At 46.9% G+C, this 22,974-nt stretch overlaps 1 protein-coding gene and 1 long non-coding RNA gene across 2 annotated transcripts in view; both read left to right on the top strand.

Moving 5' to 3' along the window:
• Galm (galactose mutarotase) overlaps positions 1–22,974 on the top strand; it is a 63,070-nt gene that overhangs the window by 21,032 nt on the left and 19,064 nt on the right. The window contains exons 4-6 of the mRNA XM_050163536.1: positions 2,209–2,290; positions 14,787–14,885; positions 15,472–15,482. Of these exons, the coding sequence (XP_050019493.1) occupies positions 2,209–2,290; positions 14,787–14,885; positions 15,472–15,482 (192 nt within the window). The remainder of the gene's footprint in view (positions 1–2,208; positions 2,291–14,786; positions 14,886–15,471; positions 15,483–22,974) is intronic.
• LOC126514538 (uncharacterized) lies at positions 4,723–11,602 on the top strand. Its single transcript, XR_007595602.1, has 2 exons — positions 4,723–10,878; positions 11,514–11,602. It is a non-coding gene; the product is annotated as an uncharacterized lncRNA (long non-coding RNA).

The raw sequence follows: 22,974 nt of genomic DNA, 5'->3' as shown, positions 1-22,974 counted from the left end.
CTCTGGTTCTAAGTAGGTATTTATTCTTTACAGAGGAATGGCAGCAAGAAGGCAGACTCCTGGGGAAGGAGAGTGAGACCTGGACGCAGAGGGAAGTGGAGGAGGCATGGGCCTGGCTCTTGAGCCTTAGGACTCTGCTGCTCTCTAGATAGACTGTGGCTCCTGACCAAGGGCCACCCAGGCTTCGGTCCAACCTCATGCGAATTCAGAGCAGAGCCTCCAGACCGTGAAATGAGCCCTTTCCTGCTGTGTTTGGACGTGGACTCACGTGTCTCTGAACTTTGACCTCTTCTCAGAATGACTACTTTGATCATGCAGCCTGAGTCTTTCTAACTATAAAGACCAATGTCCAAGCCGGGCAGTGGTGGCGCACGCCTTTAATCCCAGCACTCGAGAGGCAAGGGCAGCGAATCCCTCTGAGTTCGAGGCCAGCCTGGTCTACAAAGCAAGTTCCAGGACAGCCAGGGCTACACGGAGAAACCCTGTCTTGGAAAACAAAAAAGATGAGTGTTCACCCAGCTCCTACTCCTCCCTAGAGTCTGGCTTCTGCGGAGCTTCACCAGGGTTTCTCAAGACTGGCACTGACATTTTGGGTGAGGCAATTCTTGGTGGCAGTGGGGGCTTCTCTGCAGTTAGGATGTTTGGCGGTGTCCTTGACCCCTTCTGGTTTAGAAGGCAGCAGCTCTAAGTGTCCAGACATTGCAGATGTCCCTCTGAGGGCAAAAATCCCCCCGACTAAGAAACTTCACTTCAGTTGATTTCTGAGCAGCCGTGAGGCGGAAGCCCCACCACCACCGCGTTTCCCATTTTCTGTGGTGTTGGCTTTAAGATACTGAAAATAAGAAACAGTGCTTAAATGTTTTCATATGAATAAAAATGACTTCCAGTCTGCAAGCAGCAAATCCCCTAACTAACCTGTACTTCAGAAGGGGCCCTGGGAAAAGCATATCCCAGTTTTCTCCTAAAACAAATAATTTTCCAGAAGATTTTGCAACTTCCCTGGGGACACCGAGCGAGAGGCAGAACCCTGGGACTTCTGACCACTGACTGGGCTTCCTAGATCAGTCTTTGCCTCTCCCCCAGATAACTTATTCTCAGAAGCAGGGACTGTGGTTCTGACTTCTGTTGTGTGACAGGGAACGTGTCCTGTGGGTAGGAGCTAAGCCAGAGAAGAGTGACAGGTGACCTTCTCTGGCAAACCTGAAAGTGGTCCCTGGCTATCCAAGACTTGTGTGTTATAGATCAGCCCCACCCCCTTCTTTTTATCTTTTATGTCAGAGAGTTGCATGCTAGGACCATTTTTTTTGGAAATTGTATTTATGCATGCACATATACATAATGCTTACTGTGAATTATTTACGGAGGTCCAAAGACAACTTATAGGAGTTGACTATCTTCTCTACCCTGTGGGGACAGGGCTGGCAACAAGTGCCTTTATACATTGAGCCACCTTGCCCACCCTGCAATCACATCTGATAGTTTTTTCCAAACTTTCGGTGACCATATGGTGACTCCTTCTACCTACCCTTAAGTGATTTTTTTTAAATATTTATTTATTTATTTGTTATGTATACAATATTCTGTCTGTGTGTATGTCTCCAGGCCAGAAGAGGGCACCAGACCTCATTACAGATGGTTGTGAGCCACCATGTGGTTGCTGGGAATTGAACTCAGGACCTTTGGAAGAGCAAGCAATGCTCTCTCCAGCCCCCCTTAAGTGATCTTATTAGTCATGGTCATCAGTTAACTGTCAATGCTGGTAGACATTTTAATAATTTATTTATTTGTATTTTATGTTCATTGGTGTTCTGCCCACATAGCTATCTGTGTGAGGGTGTCAGATCCCCTGGAACAGGAGTTACAGACAGCCATGAGCTGCTAGTGGGTGCTGGGATTTGAACCTGGGTCCGTCCTTTGGAAGAGTCAGTGTTCTTAACCACTGAGCCATCTCTTCAGCCCCACTTGTAGACATTTTTGCAAACATTAGAAAGTGAATACCTAAAATAAAACCCTGTAGCCGGATGTGGTATCTAACACTTTTAATCCCAGCACTTGGGAGGCAGAGGCAGGTGGATCTCTGTGAGTTCGAGGCCACTCTAGTCTACATAGCAAGTTCCCGGACTACACAGAGACACCCTTTCTCAACCCCCACTCTCCCCAAAAAGACCCAGGCAGTACATTTCTCTCTCTCTCTTTCTTCCTTCCCAGGGCTCCCCAGACATATATGACCACGAAGTCACCATCGCAGCAGAGGCGTATTTGCCTGTGGATGAAACACTGATTCCTACAGGTCAGTGACTGTAAACTATGATGCCATTTAGACCAGGGTTCACAGCCAGAGGAAGGTCGTTACCGTGTGAACCGTTACCGTGTGCACCGTTACCGTGTGAACCGTTGTTACCATGCTCACCTTACTAGGTGAGCCGCAGCAGAAGTGCTGGCGGATTAACTAGCGTACTGATGTCAGACTTTGCATCTGGATGTGTGCATTGCGCTCATACCAGACGCCAACACTGAGGGAAGGGGCTGGAAAGGATAGCGCAGATGTCCTGCTTTTATCCACAGTTCTGTAAATCTGAAATTACCTCAAAAATTCAAAGTGAAAAAATTGTATGAGCAATGACTTCATTTTTACCCAGCACCTGTCTTATACTAGGAAAGGGTTTGTTTTAGTGTTTGGTCTCTTTAACACAGTGGGTTTGTGTTTACTGCTGCAAATTTAAAGTTTTTACAGAGTACTGGGTATGGTCCAGGCTGTCCTAGTTACTGTTCTGTTGCTATGAGGAGGCACCATGACCAAGGCAACTTATAAAAGAAAGCATGTAGGGCTGGAGAGATGGCTCAGAGGTTAGGAGCACTGGCTGCTCTTCTAGAGGTTAGAAGTTCAGTTCCCACATGGTGACTCACAACCACCTGTAATGAGATCTGGTGCCCTTTTCTGTCCTGCAGGTATACATGCAGACAGAACACTGTGTACATAATAAATAAATAATTCTTAAAACACAAATGCAAAGATAACCACAGATTGATCCAAAATATGAAAGAATTATAACCAAAATATGTTATGAACCCATTAAGAAAAAGGCTAATAATTTTTTTAAAAAAGCATTTAATTGGGAACTTGCTTACAGTTTCAGAGGGTTAATCCATGATCACCATGACGGGGTGGTGGGGAGTGTGGCAGCAGGTAGACATGGTGCCAGAGCAGTAGCTGAGAGCTTGCACCCAGAACAGGTGTCCACACACACACACACACACACACACACACACACATATATATATGAAGCATAAATCCCGTTAATCTTATCAATAAAAATCAGGAGTCAGATGTCGGGATAAAATCCTGAAGGATCAGAGTAGCAGTGGAGCAGCCACCAGTGACTTCCTATCTCTTGCATTCCTCCATCCAGAAGGGCAGAGTCCTGTCTCAGCCCTGCCTTACCACTTCCTGTCCTCTTTCTACAGGCCTCCAAACCTCTATGGTTAACTAGTGGCTAACTCTGCCCTCTGACTCCAAGCAAGCTTTATTTGTCAGAACACGAACAAAATAGCAGAGAGAGACAGAGACAGAGAGAGATAGAGAGAGAGATTGGATCTAGCATGGGCTTTTGGAACCTCAAAGCCCACCCCCTGTGACACACCTTCTCCAACAAGGCCACAGCTCCTAATCCTTTCTAACCAGTTCCACTGACTGGGAATCAAGGCTTCAAAATATGAACTTATGGGGACCGTTCTTGTTCAACCCGTTACAGGGAGGGGAGAGGCCAGTGAGATGGTTTGGCGGGTAAAGGTACTTACTGTGCAGGCTTGACCTGAGGGAACTCATATAAACATAGAAGGAGAGATCTGATTCCACAAAGTTATTCTCTGCCCTTCACACACAGGCCATGGTGCAAGCTCATCTGTACACACGTCATACACACATAAACAATAATAAAGCTCAATTACTTTACAAAGAAAAAAGGTAAGTATCTGGGCCTGCACACTGAACAGCATTAACAGCAGGAATTAGAAACTTTCATAAATGTAGTGGCTATAAAATTCATTGGAGATGGTATATGGGGCACACACATTTGATCTCAGCACTCAGAAGGCAGAGGCAGACAGATCTCTGTGTGTTGCAGGCCAGCTAGGAGTCTGTCTGTCTGTCTCTCTCCCTTTCTGTCTTCCCAGATACTGGTCAAAGCCTATACATGATTTCTCTGGCACTCTGGGCATATTCTCACACTTTTTCTAAAGCCCCATGTGCTGCCATGCAGCTGTGCCAAGCAGCTGTGCTGCCGTGCAGCTGTGCGCCATGCAGCTGTGCGCCATGCAGCTGTGCTAGCCTCCATGGAGAAGGATATGGCTTTCTCTAACTCTCTCCTCCATCTCCCTCTTCCTGGCAGCTGACGAGAGTTACAGCTTGCCTGCCCTGTTTTTCTCTCAAACTTGAGTTAAATAGTTTCCAAGTTTTTTTTTTAATAGAATAATAATGAGAAGTTGAAATAAATGGACTAAAAATTTCATTACCTCAGCTTTGAATATTTTCCTGGTTGCTGAGCTGGATTTAAAGGCTTTTCTGTCTGTCTCACTAACATGTGTCGTCTCCTGATATTTATGTGACTCAACAGATGAGCAGAAATAAGCCGGCCCATCTTGCCCTAGATGCAGAATTATTGCATTACATTATAGTAGAGGCTTCTGCCTGTGACTGATCAGGGAGAAGGTAAGCGTATAAATGAAATAACGTGTTTACCTGTATATGCATTTATGAATCATCTTATACCATGCTGTTGGGTTTTAATCTAATGAAAATGACGAGGGTGCACCCTGGCATCTGAAGTGTGTCATGATGTAAGGGCAGAGGACAGTGGAGCCTACCTAACCTGGAGTGTAGTGAAATACAGAAAAGGCTCCTTCGCCTCAGTTCTGCACCACAAGTGCCTTTAGGGTGAGGGTCTGCACCTTGTTAGCATTCAGAACTTGGTGAAAGAGAGCTAAGAGTTTCAAGCTCTGGCAGCAGGAGACCCATCCTAGTCTTCACTTTGTTCTGTTTGCTTCTTTGTGTATCCCGGACTGGCCTGGGACTGAGTGCTGGCATCTCTTGTTCTTACTCAGGATAAAGGCCATTCTTGTTTGAGTAATGCTCTAACATTTGACTGCACAGGTTCCCATTTCCTCTTCTACAAATAGGCAGAAAATAGGAAGTTTAATAAGCTTGGCCTGCTTCAAGACAGTATCTCAAGAAAGAGGGCGGGGTGGGGGTGGGCTGGAGAGATGGTTCAGCAGCTAAGAGTCCACACTGTTGTTCCAGAGGACTGGAGTTCAAGTCCCAGCACCCACACTGGGTGGCTCACAACTGCTAAAACACCAGCTCCAGAGAATTCAAAACCTCTGGCCTCCACTGGCACCCACACTCATGTGCACGTACCCCCAACCTATGCACATAAGTAACAATAAGATAAAAATATTTTTTAATTAATTAATTTATTTATTATATATATAATATTCTGTCTGTGTGTATGCCTGGAAGGCCAGAAGAGGGCACCAGACCCCATTACAGATGGTTGTGAGCCACCATGTGGTTGCTGGGAATTGAACTCAGGACCTTTGGAAGAGCAGGCAATGCTCTTAACCTCTGAGCCATCTCTCCAGCCCCAGATAAAAATATTTTTTTAAATTTTTTTAATACTTATTTATTTATTATGTATACAATATTCTGTCTGTGTGTATGCCTGAGATAGCTGTGAGCCACCACGTGGTTGCTGGGAATTGAACTCAGGACCTTTGGAAGAGCAGCCAATGCTCTTAACCTCTGAGCCATCTTTCCAGCCCCAGATAAAAATATTTTTAAGAAAATTAGAAGCCAGGTGGTGGTGGCACATGCCTTTAATTCCAGCACTCGGGAGGCAGAGGCAGGTGAATCTCTGAGTTCGAGGCTAGCCTGGTCTACTGAGTTGCAGAACAGCCACGGCTACACAGAGAAGCCCTGTCTTGAAACCCTTCTCCCCAACAAAAAAATGAATTGGAAATGTATATTAAAATCCTCATCTGCTTAAATCCATTATATAAAATGGCATAGTGTTTGCAAATACATACCTACATCCTCCCTTATATCTTGTTTTTATTTCTTCGGTTTGAGATAGAATATTACATCATAGTCCTGGCTGGGCTGGAACTCACAATGTAGCTCACACTGGCCTTGAATTCACAATCCTTCTGCATCAGTTTCCTGGGTGCTGGGACCAGGTGTTTATCAGCATACCCAGCCTCCCTTCCTGGTTGTGGACATCATCTCTAGAGTATGTGGCATATTCCTAGTATATTTCAGGTGCTGTGTGAACAGCTGTTGTACTGTGCTGTTTAAGGAGAATTTAAAAGAGAAGTCAGTACAAAATGTCCAGGACACAACTGTGGTGTTTATAGATATAAGGACCAACTGTATCTTAATGAAAATTTTTTGGAAAAAAAACCTAATTTGAATAATAATGAACAGAGATAAATACATTTTTCAAAACAAGAATATACGTAGCTACTATTTATAATCACTATTCTTTCATATAAGATTGTGTGTGTGTATTGAGAATTGAATCCAAAGACCTCATGCAAACTCAGACAACATAATCTCCTACTGAACTACATCCCTAAACTAAGAAAAAAAATATCTTAATACCACAGAAGTGGGAAATCTTTAATTTAAAAATGAAGAACATTTAGCTTTAAATTTTTTTATCATGTTTTATTTACTTATTGTGGAGTGTGTGGAGGGGTGCATGGATGCCATGGTGGGAGTCTGGAGATCAGAGGATAATTTTCAGGTTTGTCCTTCCACCATGTCAGTCCTGGGGATTGAACTCAGGTTGTCAGTCATGGCGAGAGGTTCTTGTTCTGGCGAGCTAACTCACTAGCCCAACAGTTCACTTTGTAAAGAACTATGATAGCAGATTGACCCAGCGAATCTCAGTTTTCTGTCTACCAAGGAGGCAGTCATTGTAAGCTACATCAGTAACTGGTCTGGAAGGCCACTTGAAGCCCTTCCTTTCTGTGGCTCTGTGAAGATGCAAGCATGCAGACACTGTTCCACACTCTTGAGATCTATTAGGACACCAGCAGAACTCGTGAGAAATTCATGGTTCTCTTCCATCTGCCCATTCGTTCATCAGTCCTAGATGCTGCCTCTGTTCTACGTAACATTCAAGCAAAAGCCGTATCATTCTTTTGGAAGTTAGTTTCTCCAAAAGCGGGTGCTAACCACTGCTGCTCTGTATCTCAGAGGTAGAAAAATCCATTTGCCTGGCCCAGTTTCTATCAAGAACAGATTTGTAGGAGCCCTGGACTTCCTCTGACTTTTATAGACTTGTTTATGTGTACCTGTGTTTGCCTGTATCTGTGTTTGGGCACCATGTGTGTGCCTGGTGCCTGAGGAGGTCAGAAGAGGGCATTGGATTGTGAGCTACCATGTGGATGCCGGGAACTGAACCTGGGTCCTTTGTAAGAGTAGTAAGTGCTCTTAACTGCTAAGCCATCTCTCCAGTCTCCATGGCTCTTAACCAAGGCTCCATAGCAGATGACTTAATTCTAAACCAGCCCAGAGGGCCCACCCATCATTCCATCATCTAGAAATGCCCCACATCCCCTGTGTTGCAAGGCATTCCAGGAGTTAGTTAGCCATCTAATAGAAGAGGCAGCCAAACAATTAGTCCATGAATATGGACAACGTCAGGATGGCACACACATATGGAGGGAGAGAGAGAACTAGAACCAGGAGTTGATACAGAGAGACAGCACAGGTTCTCAAGTAAAGGATATGAGGTTAAATGAAACTGCAAAGACAAGCGGAAGTTTGTTAGGTGGGGAGGGTAGGTGGATGAAGCTGAGCATCCTGAATAGAACCTGAAGCATCAGGACCAACCCCAGGGAAGTGCTGTGTTCTGGAAGCGCCAAGATTGCACCAGGACTATGTGGCCTGGAGAAGTTAGATGGGTCGTGTCAGATTTACACTGAGCTCAGTGTAATGTCAAGCCCTGGATTCGCCCTGAAGGAGCTCAAGGAAAATCCACCCAGAGCAGACTCAACAGGTGCACCTGAGTCCAGCTTCAAATTTCTAGGTATTTCACTATAACTGGAGGTTTCTCTCCTGCCCACCAGTTCCCAATATCCACTCCAAGGCTTAATATTAATTACAAACTGTTTGGCCTGTTAGCTCAGGCTTATTACTAACTGACTTTTATATCTTAAAATAACCCATTTCTATTATTCTATATTTTACCATAGACTCATGACTTGTTACCTCATATCTTGCTTCCCCAGTGGCTGGTGGTGTCTCTTTGACTCTGCCTTCTTTCCCTGTCACCTAGCTATATTCTGCCTGGCTATTTGCCAAATCAACTTTTTTATTAATCAATGATAATAAGATCTATTCACATCATTCATCTAGAAGTGGCCTGGACCACTTCCCTTCATCGTGTTCTAAGAAACTTGTAGACAGGCCCCACTCCATTGAGACCTGGGGGGGATGGATGTGCAGTAACTAGAGTTTGTAGTGTTGTTGTTTGATCAACCTGTAAGATGAGGTGAAAGTTTATGACAGAAATAATCTTTCATAGGAAACTATGGATAACCCAAACTGTAATTACTGGAAGGTAGATTCTCTTAATAGTTTCTTATTTACCAGACGTAGAAACCATGCACAGGTTTAAGGAACTTGTTTGGATGTGATTTGTGTCCCCCGGACACATATGTTGGAAGCTTGGTTACCGGGTGACAGGATTTAAGAGGTGGGGCCTAGTACAAGACCATGGTACATTACACTTAGAAGGAATTTATGCCAGTCTCCTCAGGGAAATGGGCTGTCCAAAGGGGGCCACCTCATGTGTGTGGCCTCTTGCACGTGTGACCCTTCCATTTGTCCACTTTGTTGTGTTATAGCCGAGGATCACTCACCAGAAGCCAAACAAACATGGCCACATCATTGGACTTTTTTCTTTTCAATTTTTAAGTATTTTGCGTGTGGGGGCTGGAGACCTGGCTCAGAAGTTAAGAGCACTGGCTGCTCTTCCAGGGGTCCTGAGTTCAATTCCCAGCAACCACATGGTGGTTCACAACCATCTGTAATGAGATCTTGTGCCCTCTTCTGGCATCCAAGCATACATGCAGACAGAATACTGTATACATAATAAATACATAAATAAACAGATAAATAACATCTTTAAAAAATATTTTGCATAGAAAAAGGAAAAAATATTTTGCATGTGGATGTTTTGCCTGTGTGTTTGTGCAGTATTTGCATGAAGTGCCCATAGAAGCCAGAAGAGGGTATCAGATCCCCTGGTATAAATGGTTATGAGCTACCATTTGGGTGCTAGAAACCAAATCCTGATCCTCTGGAGGAGCAGCTGGTGCTCTAATGGTTGAGGCATGTCTCCAGCCCAAGAAAAATTTGAATGTATGTGTCTTAGTTAGGGTTTCTGTTGCTGTGAAGAGACACCATGACCATAGCAATTCTTACAAAGGAAAACATTTAATTGAGTGGCTTATAGTTCAGAGGATAAGTCCATTGTCTTCATGGTGGCACATGGCAGATGCAGGCAGGTAAGGTGCTGGAGAAGGAGCTAAGAATTCTACATCTTGATTCCCTGGCCATAGGAAGTGAACTGAGACACTGGGTGTGGCTTGAGCATATGTGATACCTCAAAGCCTGCCTCCACAGTGACTCTTCCAACAAGACCACACCTATGCCAAGGCCACACATCCTAATAGTGCCACTCCCTTTGGGGCCATTTTCTTTCAAACCACCACATCTAGGGAGAGCTCTATTTCCATCATTATAGAGGAAATAAGCCAAGCACCAAGAACCTTTTAGCCGATAACCAAGCATGTCTGAAAAAGTGGCTCCTCAGAAGAGTCTGTAAGTGGACTAGGCATTGGGGAGATACTAAGGCAACATTTTAACCAAGTTTTTATCTGATCATATGCATTCCTTGAATTTTGTGGGCTTGTCCTAGGTGTTTAGTTATAATTTCCTTTTTTTAAAAGACTTTTAAGTATGTGTGTGTGTGTATGCGCACGTGTGTGTGTGTGTGTGTGTGTGTGTGTGTGTGTGTATGTGCGTGTGTGTGTGTGTACGCATATGTGCTCTCAGAGGCCAGATCCCCTGGAGCTAGAGTCACAGGTGGTTGGAGTTGCCTGATGTTGGTGCTGGGAACTGACTGTGGGTCTTCTGGAAGGGCAAGCAAGTTCTCAACCTGGAGCCATCTCTGCAGCCTCTAATTATGTCTGAGTTTCAACAGTTTCAATTGCTCAACCTCAGGCTGACTCTCAGTGGGTTCTGTAGGGTCCTGTCTAACGTGCGGTATTTCCGAGGCAGTTCCCACCACAGCCCTTCCCCTTTTGTGGCTAGTAGTTTATACTCACATTTACGTTTGAACTTCTGACCTGTAATCTAAGCTGCTTTAATTAGGGAGATGCTGAGGGTGATGCAGATCCAAAGTTGGGGTATCTTTCACTCTTCAGACATAGTCAACAGCTTTTCAGGTGATGGGAAAACTTACACCTGAGACCGTAGCTGTATTTTACTGTAACTGCAACATTGTGGCTGGCTATGGCAGTTCCCCTGTGTGTTCGGGCAGAGCCAAGTCCTGTCCTCCACTTGCTTGTCTCCTGCTTCTTTACTGAGTGCAGTTGGATACAAAGGGGCTGGTGCACAGGGCAACAGAAGAAATGACTCCCGTTAGATGTCAAGCTCCCATGATCTTTATTTACCCCAGGCACCTGTGGGACATTTTACACTTGGGCTATTTCATTCCCTCTGGTAATTATAGGTGACATAAAAAATGTCTTCAGGCCGGGCGGTGATGGCGCACGCCTTTAATCCCAGCACTTGGGAGGCAGAGGCAGGTGGATCTCTGTGAGTTCGAGACCAGCCTGGTCTACAAGAGCTAGTTCCAGGACAGGCTCCAAAGCCACAGAGAAACACTGTCTCGAAAAAGAAAAAAAAAAAAAAAAAGTCTTCAGCCTTTTGGTCCAATGAAGAATAGAAGACAAAAGCCTATGGGGTCTGGCTTCTCTGTTTTCTCCTTTGTCCTTTGAAGAGGTGGTTCTTCTTCCCAAGTCTCTGCACAGTAGGGGCATGTGCAGCCTTCACAGGGGCCCAACCAAATGGGCACATCACCTTGCTCTCTCCATAGAAATTCCTTCTTACCAGCCCGGGGGTTTCTAGCACAACCAAGCAATATCCCTTCTGGTTTACTGTTCATCTTTGCCTTTCCACCTGAACACAAACAAACAAAAAGTCAGGTGGAGTGTTGTACTCTGGAGTTCCAACTTCTTGGGAGGCTGAGGCAGGAGAATTACTTGAACCCACGAGTTCAAGATCAACCAAGGGAAACCTAGACCCCATGTCGAAAGAAAATAAGACAAAAGAAGGAAAAGAACATACATTAAATAAGACAAATATTTTGTATAAAATCCATTGCCTAGCCGGGAGGTGGTGGCGCACGCCTTTAATCCCAGCACTTGGGAGGCAGAGGCAGGCGGATCTCTGTAAGTTCGAGACCAGCCTGGTCTACAAGAGCTAGTTCCAGGACAGGCTCCAAAACCACAGAGAAACCCTGTCTTGAAACCCCCCCCCCCCAAAAAAAAAAAACAATTGCCTAGCTGCCAAAGCTACTCCGCGGGATGACATTTTTGGCACTTCTGAGCTCGCTGGGACCCCTCTTGCACCTTGGTGGGCTGCTCTTGCGGAAGGCCTCTGTGAGGCTGAGAGCTCCCTGTGAACCCACTGCTCAGGTTTGCAGCTGAGCCTTCAGCTGCGATCGATCGCATGTTGGCAGTGAGCTTTGTTTCTCCAGAGCGATCGTTTCTAGCTACTTGAACCAGCCCCAAACCCTTGCTGCTTATGAAACATTTACTCTCAGTACGACGTTGGGAGCCTGCTTTCATCATGCATCTTGGGTCCCTTTGAGTGAGCGTGCTTCCTTCCTGTATTGGAGTCAGATCAAGTCCTGAAATGAAACCCCTAGAGGCCATTTACAGAATGGGCAGATAGTATAACAATGTCAGGAATAGAGAGAGCTCCAGTTTTCTTTTTCCATGTTTATGTGTGTGTGATGTGTGTATTGGTGTCTGTGTTTGTGTGTGTGTGTGCATGAGGAAGCCTTAAATGGGTGCCTGGAATCTTTCTCCAATCTCTCTTCTACCTTATTCTTTGAGGCACAGTTGCTCAGGCAAAGCCAGAGCTCACAGATTAGGCCAGTCTCCCTAGCCAGCTCTCCCAGAGGCACTTCTAGCTCCTCCTTCCAAGGCTCACAGAGAAGCCACCTCCTCTGCCCAGCATACACATGGGCCTGAGGGTCCAAACCTGGGTCCTCCTGCTTGTCTAGCAAGCACTTTGACTACTGAGCCACCTCCCTGACTCCAGTATCGTCGGAATCTTGTTCGCAGGTTGACTTCAGAGCCTGATTCTAGTGCCCCATCCTCCAACAGCAAGAGAAAGCTGGGACCCTACTCAGGTAGCACAAGAGAGTCTGACCCAGCGATGAATTCACCCCCAGACTTGTAACCCTAAATTCTACTCTTGCCCAGAATGGAGGGACTAGGAGGCAAGCTACCCAGCCAAGAGTCACCGTGCACAACTGTGTTTGTGCTGTGCTGTATCTGTGGTAGTGTATAAGGAATAAGAAACCAGAAAGGGATGCTCTAGCCCACTCATCTGCTTCTTACAGTAACATTAGTTTTAAAAAAATGTTTAAAATTCCTTTCCTTGAAAAAAATATAACTCTTATTTTTAAAAAGTTTTACTCAGCCTGCTCTGTCTCCCGCCCCATATGCATTCACCTGCTGTTCTTGCTGCCCTGTGTTTTTGAAAACTCTTTATAAAATCACGTGACAGCAGCCCCAATTTGATCAAATTAGAGTTCTGGTCGGAAAGGCTTACCACAAGGCTGTCCAGGGAGGCCCAGCAAGACGATTCTATTTTCTTTCAACCTCTCTCTGTTCAACCTACAATCCCGTCTATGATCTAATTACTTCTCTGGGGTGTCTCTGTTTATCCTCCAAAGAAATAACAAGTTCCAAGGGTGCCTCTTGTTTCCCAAACCGCTGCAGGTGATGACTGATGTTCGAGTGCTGCACATGGGTGTGTTCAAGTGCAGGCACATGGGCGGGCGAGTGCCCGCGTGGGCTTTAATCTTTCTAGAGCTTCTCACAGAAATTTCCTCAAGTCTCCACATACTCCTAAAATAATGCCTGAGGTATTTATTTCCATCATCCGCAAAGATGTTTCTCTTTCCTTCCTGCCTCCCCATGTCCCTAGTCATTGGGTGCTGCTGGTTTTTGGCTCCTGGTGGGCCTCGAGTCTGTAATCTTCCACATTAGTTCTACAGCTCCATCTTCGTCAGTGCTCTCCGGGTTTAGTGACTTCTCCTTCGATCTAATCAGTCCCTGCCTGACATTATGGGCAAATAAATTTTGATCAATAAATGAATGAACAAGCGAATCTAGATGATTACTTTCTAACTGAAAATGAAACCTTAAATATTTTTTTTCTCCATCTGGTTCCTAAATGCACCTAAAATACAAGTCTTCGCTAATTCCTTCTTTGAAATACCTTTGTAGGGTCTGGGCCTGTAGCTCAGTTGGCAGATTACTTGGCTAGCATGTGTGAAAGTTCTGAGTTCTCCCCAGCACTGTATGAACTAGGTGTAGTGGTACACGTGTCTCATCCTAGCACTTGGGAGATGTAGGTAGGGTCATTATAAGTTCTAGGTCACACTTGACGACATAGGAAGTCTGAGGTTAGCCTGGACTACATGACACTTCATCTCAAAACAAAAACCACCCCCCACACACCTTTTTTACATTGCTGGCTGCTTCCCAGGCTGCTCTTGCCATGCCTTGCTCACACCTTGCGGGTCTCTGAACACTCCCACCCCCGTCCTTCGGGGCCTGTAAATGCTCACTTTGCCTCACAGGACCCCCCCACCCCTTCAAGGTCCTCATTTTCTTCTTGCCTGTCCTTCCTGATCTTCTCCAGAGCAACTTTGTTTCCTGTACATGGTTTTGGTAATGTCTGGCCCCCTGAAGAGTTTCTTACTGTCTGTCTGCAGCCGAGGATGTTCCACAGACATCTATCTGCCAGGACAGTTGTAAAACCAAAGAAGGGCTTGATGTCTGGTTTAAAGCTGGAAAACTAACGTAGGGCTGGGGAGATGGTGCCGCAGCTAAAAGACACTGCCACCTGAGTCCAGTCCCTGGGTTTCACGTGGTGAAAGGAGAAAGCCAGCTCTCACAATTGTCCTCTGACCTCCACATGTAGGCTGTGGCACGTGTGCACATGTGCACTCACATGTGTGCACGAATACACAAAGGCACATACAAAATAAAATGTTAAAATCAATGTAATAAAACATATATATATATATACACACATTTAAGATAGGGGTTCACTATGCAGCCCTCACTATTATAGATCCAGCTGGCTTCAAACTGAGAGAGATCTTCCTGCTTCTGCCTCCTGAGTGCTGGGATCAAAGGTGTGTGTACTCACTATATAGACCAGGCTGACCTTGCACTCACAGAGATCTCCCTGCCTCTGCCTCCCAAGTGCTGGAATTAAAGGCGTGCGCCACTGCACCCCAATCCTCGCAGTGTTGTAAACAGTGTTTTATGCAGTATGGTGTGAGAACTGGGATTCGGAAAACCAGGTTCTAGCCCCATGAGCCATGCCCTCAAGTTAGCCAAGAGAACTCTGGTCTTTATGAACCAAATATGGAAAATCTGAGTTGAACTCTGACATCCTGTCCCAGGTTTAAAACTCTGCCTCAAAGACCACGTGTTAGCCAAGGTGTTCCTGACTGATGACCTCGTGTCTAGAAATCTGAGGAAAGAACTGAAGGGATCCGGAAGCTCCTGAGAGTCTGTGGCAGATCTCGCGTGAGCTGGCCAAGCCATCTGGGTCTGTAGAGGGCTTTTCTTACCTTTCCGCTCTCTCGGTAATAAGTCTATGGCTGCCTTGTTGGGTAGTTGTGCACCACTAGTAGTAGGGCGTAACACCCGGTTTCTGTGTCACACCCTCGGTACAGTTCGCGCGCAGCTGTACCGAATGCGAGTCCGGGCAAGGACCTGGAGATTGAACACAAGACCCAGAGACCAGGGTCATTCGATAGGAGATCAAGCTAATGCCGTTTATTCAGACTTGGGGGAGTCCTTATCTACCTAACTGCAGCTCAAAGATCTCTCCGCCCAGGCAGGTGGGAAATTACCATATTAACAATGGAGAAGATTGCCTGCAGCTAATCACCAGGTGGGGCAGGGATACCACGGAAACACACAGGAAGCTTAGTTAACTGATAACAAACTGTCCCCGCCAATGCACCCCAGGAATATTGGAGACCAGGGGCCCACAGTAGGGCTTTCCTGCTGAGGAGTTTCAGGCAGGGTTGGGTGTTTTGTTTCTCTTTGCCCAGTTCATCACAGCTGCACTTCCTGAAGGGACCCGGAAGGTGAGCTAAAGGAGGGAGGTGCACACCAAGCAAAGCCATGTCCCCAAGTTCCACCAGAGAAGCAGCCGCAGTGAAGGGCTTGAAACAGCCGGCTGCTGTTTCTGCTTGAGCTGATGCTCATCAGCTCATGTCAAGATTCAGGCCTGGACCCTTGGACACAAAGGATAGAGCCGGCAAACACTGCAAGTAGAAACAGAACCATGTGTCAGGCCCCTCCAGTTCCATGTCTGCCTCCCACTCCTTCTCTTCCCAGTTTCTGTCTCCAGTATCGACTGTGCGCCAGGCACTGTGTCAGTCCCGGCGGGGTAATACTGCGTGAGCTCTGCCTACACTGGGAGCATACAGCAGTGCCCACGGCACAGGTTCTGTCCGCAGTGAAGAAAGGCTGTAGTTAAAGAAGTACAGGAGGTGCTGGGGAGATGGTTCAGAGGCTAAGAGTTCTGCCTGTTCTTCCAGAGGACTCAGGTTCGATCCCCAGCTAACAACCAGCAGTAACTCCAGTCCTAGGGGATTGATTGCCCCTTTCTGGCCCCTGAAGACACTGCACAGATATGGTTCACAGACATGCCAGCAGGCATACATGTAGACAGAACACTATATACATAATAAATAAATATTTTGAAAAAAATAAATAAAGTACAGGTGAAACTGGCACTAAAGCCGGGCTTGGTGGTACACATCTGTAACCCCAGCACTCTGGAGGCTGAGGCAGGAGGATTGTCGCAAGTTTGATATATAATGAGTTCAAGGGCAGCTCCAGATACGTAGCAAAAGTCTGTATCTAAAATAAATAAAGAAATAAAGGCGGCTAGCAAGATGGGCAAAGACACTCATTGCCAAGCCTGATGATCTGAGTTCAAGCCCTGGAACCCGTGTGGTAGAAGGAGAGACTTGACTCTTGAACGTTATCCCAGGTCTTGTGTCTGGGCTACAGAGTAAGACTACCTGGGGGTGGGGAACCTGAACATAGGAGAGACGATGCAAAGACTGAGAACTGATCATAGGACGGAACATTGAACAATAAACGAGAGGTCCGTGTGGATTGATCTCCACCGGGGGAAAAACACAGAAAGAAAAAAAAAAAAAGAAGAAGAAAAAAAGAAAGTTATCCTCTGAATTCCTCATGCTCACTGTGGCACACGTGTCCACACTTGTACACATGCATCACACACACAGAAGGAAGGAAGGAAGGAAGGGAGGGAGGGAGGGAGGGAGGGAGGGAGGGAGGAAGGAAGGAAGGAAGGAAGGAAGAAGTAGCACTAAAAGATTAGGCCCATGGCATTAAGCTGCTTGTTCTAGAACAGATCCTGCCTAAACAGCATGCAAGGGGATCGCTGCAGGCTCCCCGGACTCTCCTGATGGCACTGATGCTTCCCAAGGGACACATTTCTGAGGACCTCTCCACCAAGTGATTCCGAGAGCAGCTTTGAAAGCTTCCCTGAGCTGCTTGTGTTCCCTGCTAGGAAACACATCACCCACTGCTACAAGAGTAGCAAACATGAGCCTGCCTGCTGCAGATTTAGCAGGAAGATAGCTCAGGAGGGAGCACTCGGCCAGGCTCCGTGGAATCCCCGTGAACTGTGGGCTCAGGTCAAGTGAATCTGTCATAGTGGAAGTCACTGCCCTTAGAGCTCTGATTATCATTCACACCTCCCCCTCCCGCAGGTCCTAGGGTCCTTCAATCCCAAGGAGGCTGAAGGTTAATGGGGCTTTGAATAATGCATCAGAGGCTGACTTGAGCGAGTTCCCAGAGCAACATCCATACAGAGTCTTATGACTTCCACACTACGGGAAGCTTGACCATACCTAGAGAGAGAGTAGAACACTAGAGAAGCCATGGAGAAGCTCCCAGGGATGGGGAGAATCTGACGTAGCTTGAGTAGTCATAGAGATATTTAGGAGATAACTCAGGAGGCTGGCGCTGGGAAACACAGCTCAGTGAGTGCTTGCAGACTTGAGTTCCAGCCCCAGAATAAAAAAAGGCTAAGTGTCTTAGAACATGCCTCTAATCCCAGATCTGACAAAGAGGCAGAAACAAGAGGATCCCTGGCGCTCTCCGGCCAGCCATCCTCTCCAAATCTGTAAGCTCCAGGCCAGGGAGAGACCCTGTCTCCTGAGGAACACCCCTGAGACTGTTTCTCCAGTGACCCCTGGGCAGCAGAAACGAAGATATTAAACAGTGATGAGGGGCGGGGTTTACAGTGCAGAGGGCAGCCTTTGCAAGCAGCTAAAAGCCTGATGGATTAGCCTTGGAAGCTGTGAGATGCAGGTGCCTGCCATGCATCCAGGCAGAGCAAGTCCCGTCGCACGCGCGACTGAGCAGATGAGTGTGCTGTTAGGGAGAAAGGAGGCTTGGAGACACTATTTGCACGTGCACTTTGTAGAGCAAACCTTGTGCGGTCCCAGGAGGAAACAAACTGAGGAGAACAGCGATGTGAGACCCAAACCCAAGGGGGCCCAAGGAAACCACCACTAAGATTTTAGGTATCAGAAAGATCCGTGCAAAGGGTGCCGGGAAGATGGCCAGGTAGAGAGCAGAGGGAAAAAGGGTGACCCTGCTAACCCCATGGAACAGCATGATGGGGCAGAAGCGGGTTTGTGACGTGGAGGAAAGACAGGAAGTGAAGAGTCAGAGAGTGGGGGCCTGTGAGTGGCTCTCAACTAAGGTGACTTGAAAACAGAGCCCTGGGCCTCCTCCCCGAATTTCTGCTTTGTTTGTTCTGCTGGTAGCCTAGGGAGTCTGTCTGTCCTCAACATGAGAAATGGAAGAGGCAGGGAAGGGGAGCGAGGGCATCTCTGAGAGGCACGGTACCAGTGAAGTTAGGTTTTAATCAAGAGGAAAACTGGCTTGCCAAGTAAAATGGTTATGAGAGAACTCAGGGAATCCAGCTACTGAAGACTGAGACCCTGTATTTGTGTAGCCTCCATCAGGCTATGAATTTTCTCCTGCTTCTTTTAGATGTCAGGACAGAGAAGGTGGATTGGCCCACAGATGGGCCTTTGTCAGATGAAAGGGCTGGAGGTCAGAGTGCAAGACAGGACCATGAATGTCACTGAGCCCTTAGCTCAGGCCGTAGACAAAGGCTATTTCATAAGGACTGAAGGACGGGAGGATGCACAGTCAGAAAACATGGTGATGCCAGGGACCTGGCAGTCCCTGGAGATCAGACCTGTCAGGGACCTCATGCCTGTGGCAGAGCCGGAAGGCCTGGACGCCACAGCTGGGCAGAGCGCGCCTGCAGGATAAACCTTTTACTTAAAGCTTTTACTTAAGGCGAACCCAAGTGTGCAGAGCCGACAGGGACCTAAGATGGGAAAACACTGTTATGTAAATGCCTCGTGTGAGGTTAACCACGAGAAACTGCCTTCTCACCCAAAAGTGACCCGCAGTTCAGCTTGGCTTTTCCTGCTGGGGATGTCACGTCATACCTGGAAGCCGTACCCTCCCGCACTTCAAGTCAGAGATAATTCAGAAAGTACTCAGAGGAATGGAAAGGGGTGGGAGGAGGCCCCACTCCCACCCACACAGTGGCCGAATGAAGCCACAAACACAACTAGACAGCACAGTGCAGGCTTTGAGGTTACGTGACCTGTGAAGATGTATCCAAATGCTGCCTGTGGAGGAAAAGCCCAAGGTGTTTTATTTGCCAACTGCTGGAACAAAGTAAAAATTCCCACCCAGGGTGTTACTTTTCATTATCATTCTCTTTATGTTGTTACCTAAAATAACAACTACAGTTCTGGAGATGATTTACCAAGATATCTTAATTAGGTAGCAGGCGGGTACCTGTGCCCACGAGCCCGGTACTGCAGGCCTCCTCATGCAAATCTCTCTGACTGTCCCCAGCCTGCTAGCTAAAGAGATAAACATAATTGGAGCAGCTGGGCTGCAGGCACAGCTGGGCCGTCCCCAGGGCGACCATACTCCCGCACGGAGTGGAGCGCTTCCTGTTGCTCCAGCTTTCTTCCTCGCTCTTTTTTCAAAGATCGTGCAGCAGCCCATCTGAGCCCAGACCTGTGCTTTTCAGCTTCAACGTGCAGACCAGTCACTGGGGAGTGGCCTGAACTACAGGTCCTGCCTCCGTGGTCCCCAGTTGAGCGAGTGGGTCCATGATTCTCACAAGCCCCTAGGTGAGGCACGTACTGGTGGTGGTCCTGTTGGACTTTAGCGTCCAAACACCGAGGAGGAGTCGCCCCCAGAGACCACCTCACACGCCACAGCCGATGCAAAAGCATGAGGATTTTATTAATTCTGTCATGACAGGGTCCCCCAGCATTCGGGAAGCCGAGAGACGTCGAATAGCTGGTACAGTCTACTTTTAAAGGGGCCAGAGAGCAAGGGGGGTTGTTCTTTGACTATTCTGATTGGCTTATTCGAAAGGGCTATTATCAATAATTGGCTAGAGAGCTGTTGCCAGATCAGATGAGGTAAGAGGTCATTTTGACCCCGTTTCCCAGGGGACCGAACCAAAACATACGTATATGGGTAATTTTGTTCAGGAACTGAGTACGTGCGAGTGTAGCTGTTAGGTCCTTGGTTCCCAGGGGAGGAGGGGAAGCACTATGGCACGGAGGCTGAGAGGATTCAGAATTGTCAAAAATGGCTTCAGGATTAGACGTCTTAAAGTCTTACAGTCCTTGGGTCTCACTCCAAGCAGGGCCTCTACAAAGCTCCAGCTATCCTGCAGGAACCTGTGTTGCTTTTTCTCATTCCGGCACCATTTCTCCCTCCCTAGCTCCCCGATGGTCTCCAGTGACCCACATCCCTATATCCTCCTCTCCTTCCTAGAGCCCTCCATTCCTGGGCTCTGGGCTCTCTGTCATAAAATTTGCATCTTTCAGATCGCTCTTCAGCAAGTTGCATTCAGCCAGTGGTGTCCTTGGATAAGACAAACTGAAGATTCTATTAAAAAAAAAAAAAAAAAACAGATGACTGAGAGGCAGGTGGATATATGTGAGTTCAAAGCCAACCTGGTCCACAGAGTGGAACCTGTCTCAGAAAACCAAAAAAGAAAAACGATAAAAATGACTAGGGATGAGGCTCACTTGCCAGAGTGCCTGTCTAGCGTGTATGAGGCCTGGGGTTCGTTCTCAGTATAAAACCGTGTGGGAGCCACGCCTGTAATCTCGGCACAGGAGCAACAGCGGCAGGAGGATCAGAAGTCCAAAGTCGTCTCTGCTGTGCAAGTTGAAGGCCAGCCTGGGCTGTGGGAGGCTCTGTCTCAAGTGTCGTGGAGTGTTCCCACAATTAACAACCAGCTTCGCTGCTTTTGTCTCATGAGTGTGACAAAAATCTTGTGGTGTTGTAATTGGAAATCATCTATCTGTCCCGCATCTGGGTCCCAGAGCTGGACAGCAGCCGGGTGCCCCTGGGTTAGAATGCTGTTCATTACCCACCGGGGTCACACATTGAAAAGGCCTTTCTTTTCTTTCTCTCCCTTCCTTCCTTCCTTCCTTCCTTCCTTCCTTCCTTCCTTCCTTCCTTCCTTCCTTCCTTCCTTCCTTCCTTCCTTCCTCCGGCACCATTTCTCCCTCCCTAGCTCCCTCCCTCCCTCCCTCCCTTCCTTCCTTCCTTCCTTCCTTCCTTCCTTCCTTCCTTCCTTCCTTCCATGAGATACGATTTCTCTGTGTAGCCTTGGCTGTCCTGGAATTCACTCTGTAAACCAGGCTGGCCTTGAACTCACAGAGATCCACTATTGGGATTAAAGGTGTGTGCCACCACCACCCAGTTGGTGGTCATATTGTTAAAGGTGATTGCCTTTAATGACTGGAGAGGCATACATGTGATGACAGACAGACAAACAGACAAAAATACATACACATAAAAATAAAATTGAAGCTGGGCAGTGGTGGTGCATGCCTTTAATCCCAGCACTCAGGAGGCAGAGGCAGGTGTATCTTTGTGAGTTCGAGGCCAGCCTGCTCTACAAGAGCTAGTTCCAGGTCCAGGACAGGCTCCAAAGCTACAAAGAAACCCTGTCTCTTAAAAAAAAAAAAAAAAAAAATCAAGGTTGTAGTGGAATGGCCCAGTGATTAAGAGCACTCGTTGCTCTTGCAGAAGACCCGGGTTTGATTTTCAGTACCCACATGATGGATGGTTTATAGCTATCTGTAACTCCAATGCCAGGGGATCCAATCCCTCTTATTACCTCCATTGGTACCAGGCACACATGTTATTATTCTTAAAAAACGATCCCCGGGCGGGCTGGCGGAGCCCACCATGAGAAAGCGGCTACAGGAGGGCACGCGCCGCGCCCACGGTGGCGGCAGGGAATAGACACGTAAACACAGGAAATAGCCATAAGTATTTATTAAGGAAGAGGGAGAAAGAAAGACAGAGAAAAGAGATAAAAGAAGAGAAAAGAGATAAAAGAAGAGAGAGACAGAGAAAACGCGTGCACACGCCAAGGAAGCAGAAAGAGGAAGGGTCCCAAGATGGCTACGGGCAGGTCAGAGGTTATGGGAGTGGGCGTGGCTAGGGCAGGGACCGAAAGAATAACACATGTGGTACACACATATTTGTACAAGGAAAGCATTCATAAAGTAAATAAAAAAATTTTTTTTTTAAATTTGTAAACCAATCATTCTATGGAGTCGATTGCCAAAAAGGTGAACAGGATGCTCCAGAGAAGTGACATTATGGATGCTGATGGTCATGACTTCTGATACCCACCGAAATCCTGGGTAGACACTTGATCTCTGCAGCTGCACTTTGGAGGTTGCATTAGGAACGAGACCTGCTTTCTTCAATGCTTCATCTCTTGATTTGCTCACACTGAGTCACGCATCTCTGCCTTCCTGGGTTTGTTGTATGTGCTGCAAGAAAATAGAGGGAAGCCGGGCAGTAGTGGCCACACCTTTAATCCCAGCACTCAGGAGGGAGAGGCAGGCGGATCTCTGGGAGTTCGAGGCCAGCCTGATCTACAAAGCAAGTTCCAGGACAGCTAGGACTGTTTCATAGACAAACCCTGACTCAAAAAAAAAAAACAAAAAAGGAGAAAAAAGAAAAGGAAGAGATTATAAATATTGCAGGGGAGGCCCTTTGTGTTACCTGGAGTCTGTGCTGCATTGCTCTAAGTGGCTATCAGCCAGCAGACCCCTGATTGGCTCACTGATTAAATCCCTGGTGATGTCACTGCAGCACTGCGCCTGTGGATTTGGGCATGCAGTCAGGGAAGGCAGCATGCTCTGTGATTCTTACGGTATAGGCATGACTGAACTAGGAAGTTCTAGGAACCTTCTGTGTGTGTGTATATGTACTTTTCCTCGAGAGAGGGAGAGAAAGTCTATACTTTCACGATTCTCAAGGGAACTCCTGACTCCACAAAGGTTTAAACCCGTTATTCTAAATCTTTAAATAATTAACAGTGGAAAGTGAAAAACAAAACAGAAATATCTTATTCTTAAATGGAACTGGCCGTGCTCCAACACTTTTCTCTTACCACACACACGTGTGCGTGCACGTGTGTAACAATCAAAACAAGCTAAGTGT

This window comes from Alexandromys fortis, unplaced genomic scaffold (genome assembly GCF_014885135.2).
Source record: "Alexandromys fortis isolate MF-2015 unplaced genomic scaffold, M_Fortis_MF-2015_v1.1 scaffold_136, whole genome shotgun sequence".
NCBI classification, from domain to species: domain Eukaryota; kingdom Metazoa; phylum Chordata; class Mammalia; order Rodentia; family Cricetidae; genus Alexandromys; species Alexandromys fortis.
This window is presented reverse-complemented; position numbering and strand designations above follow the sequence as displayed.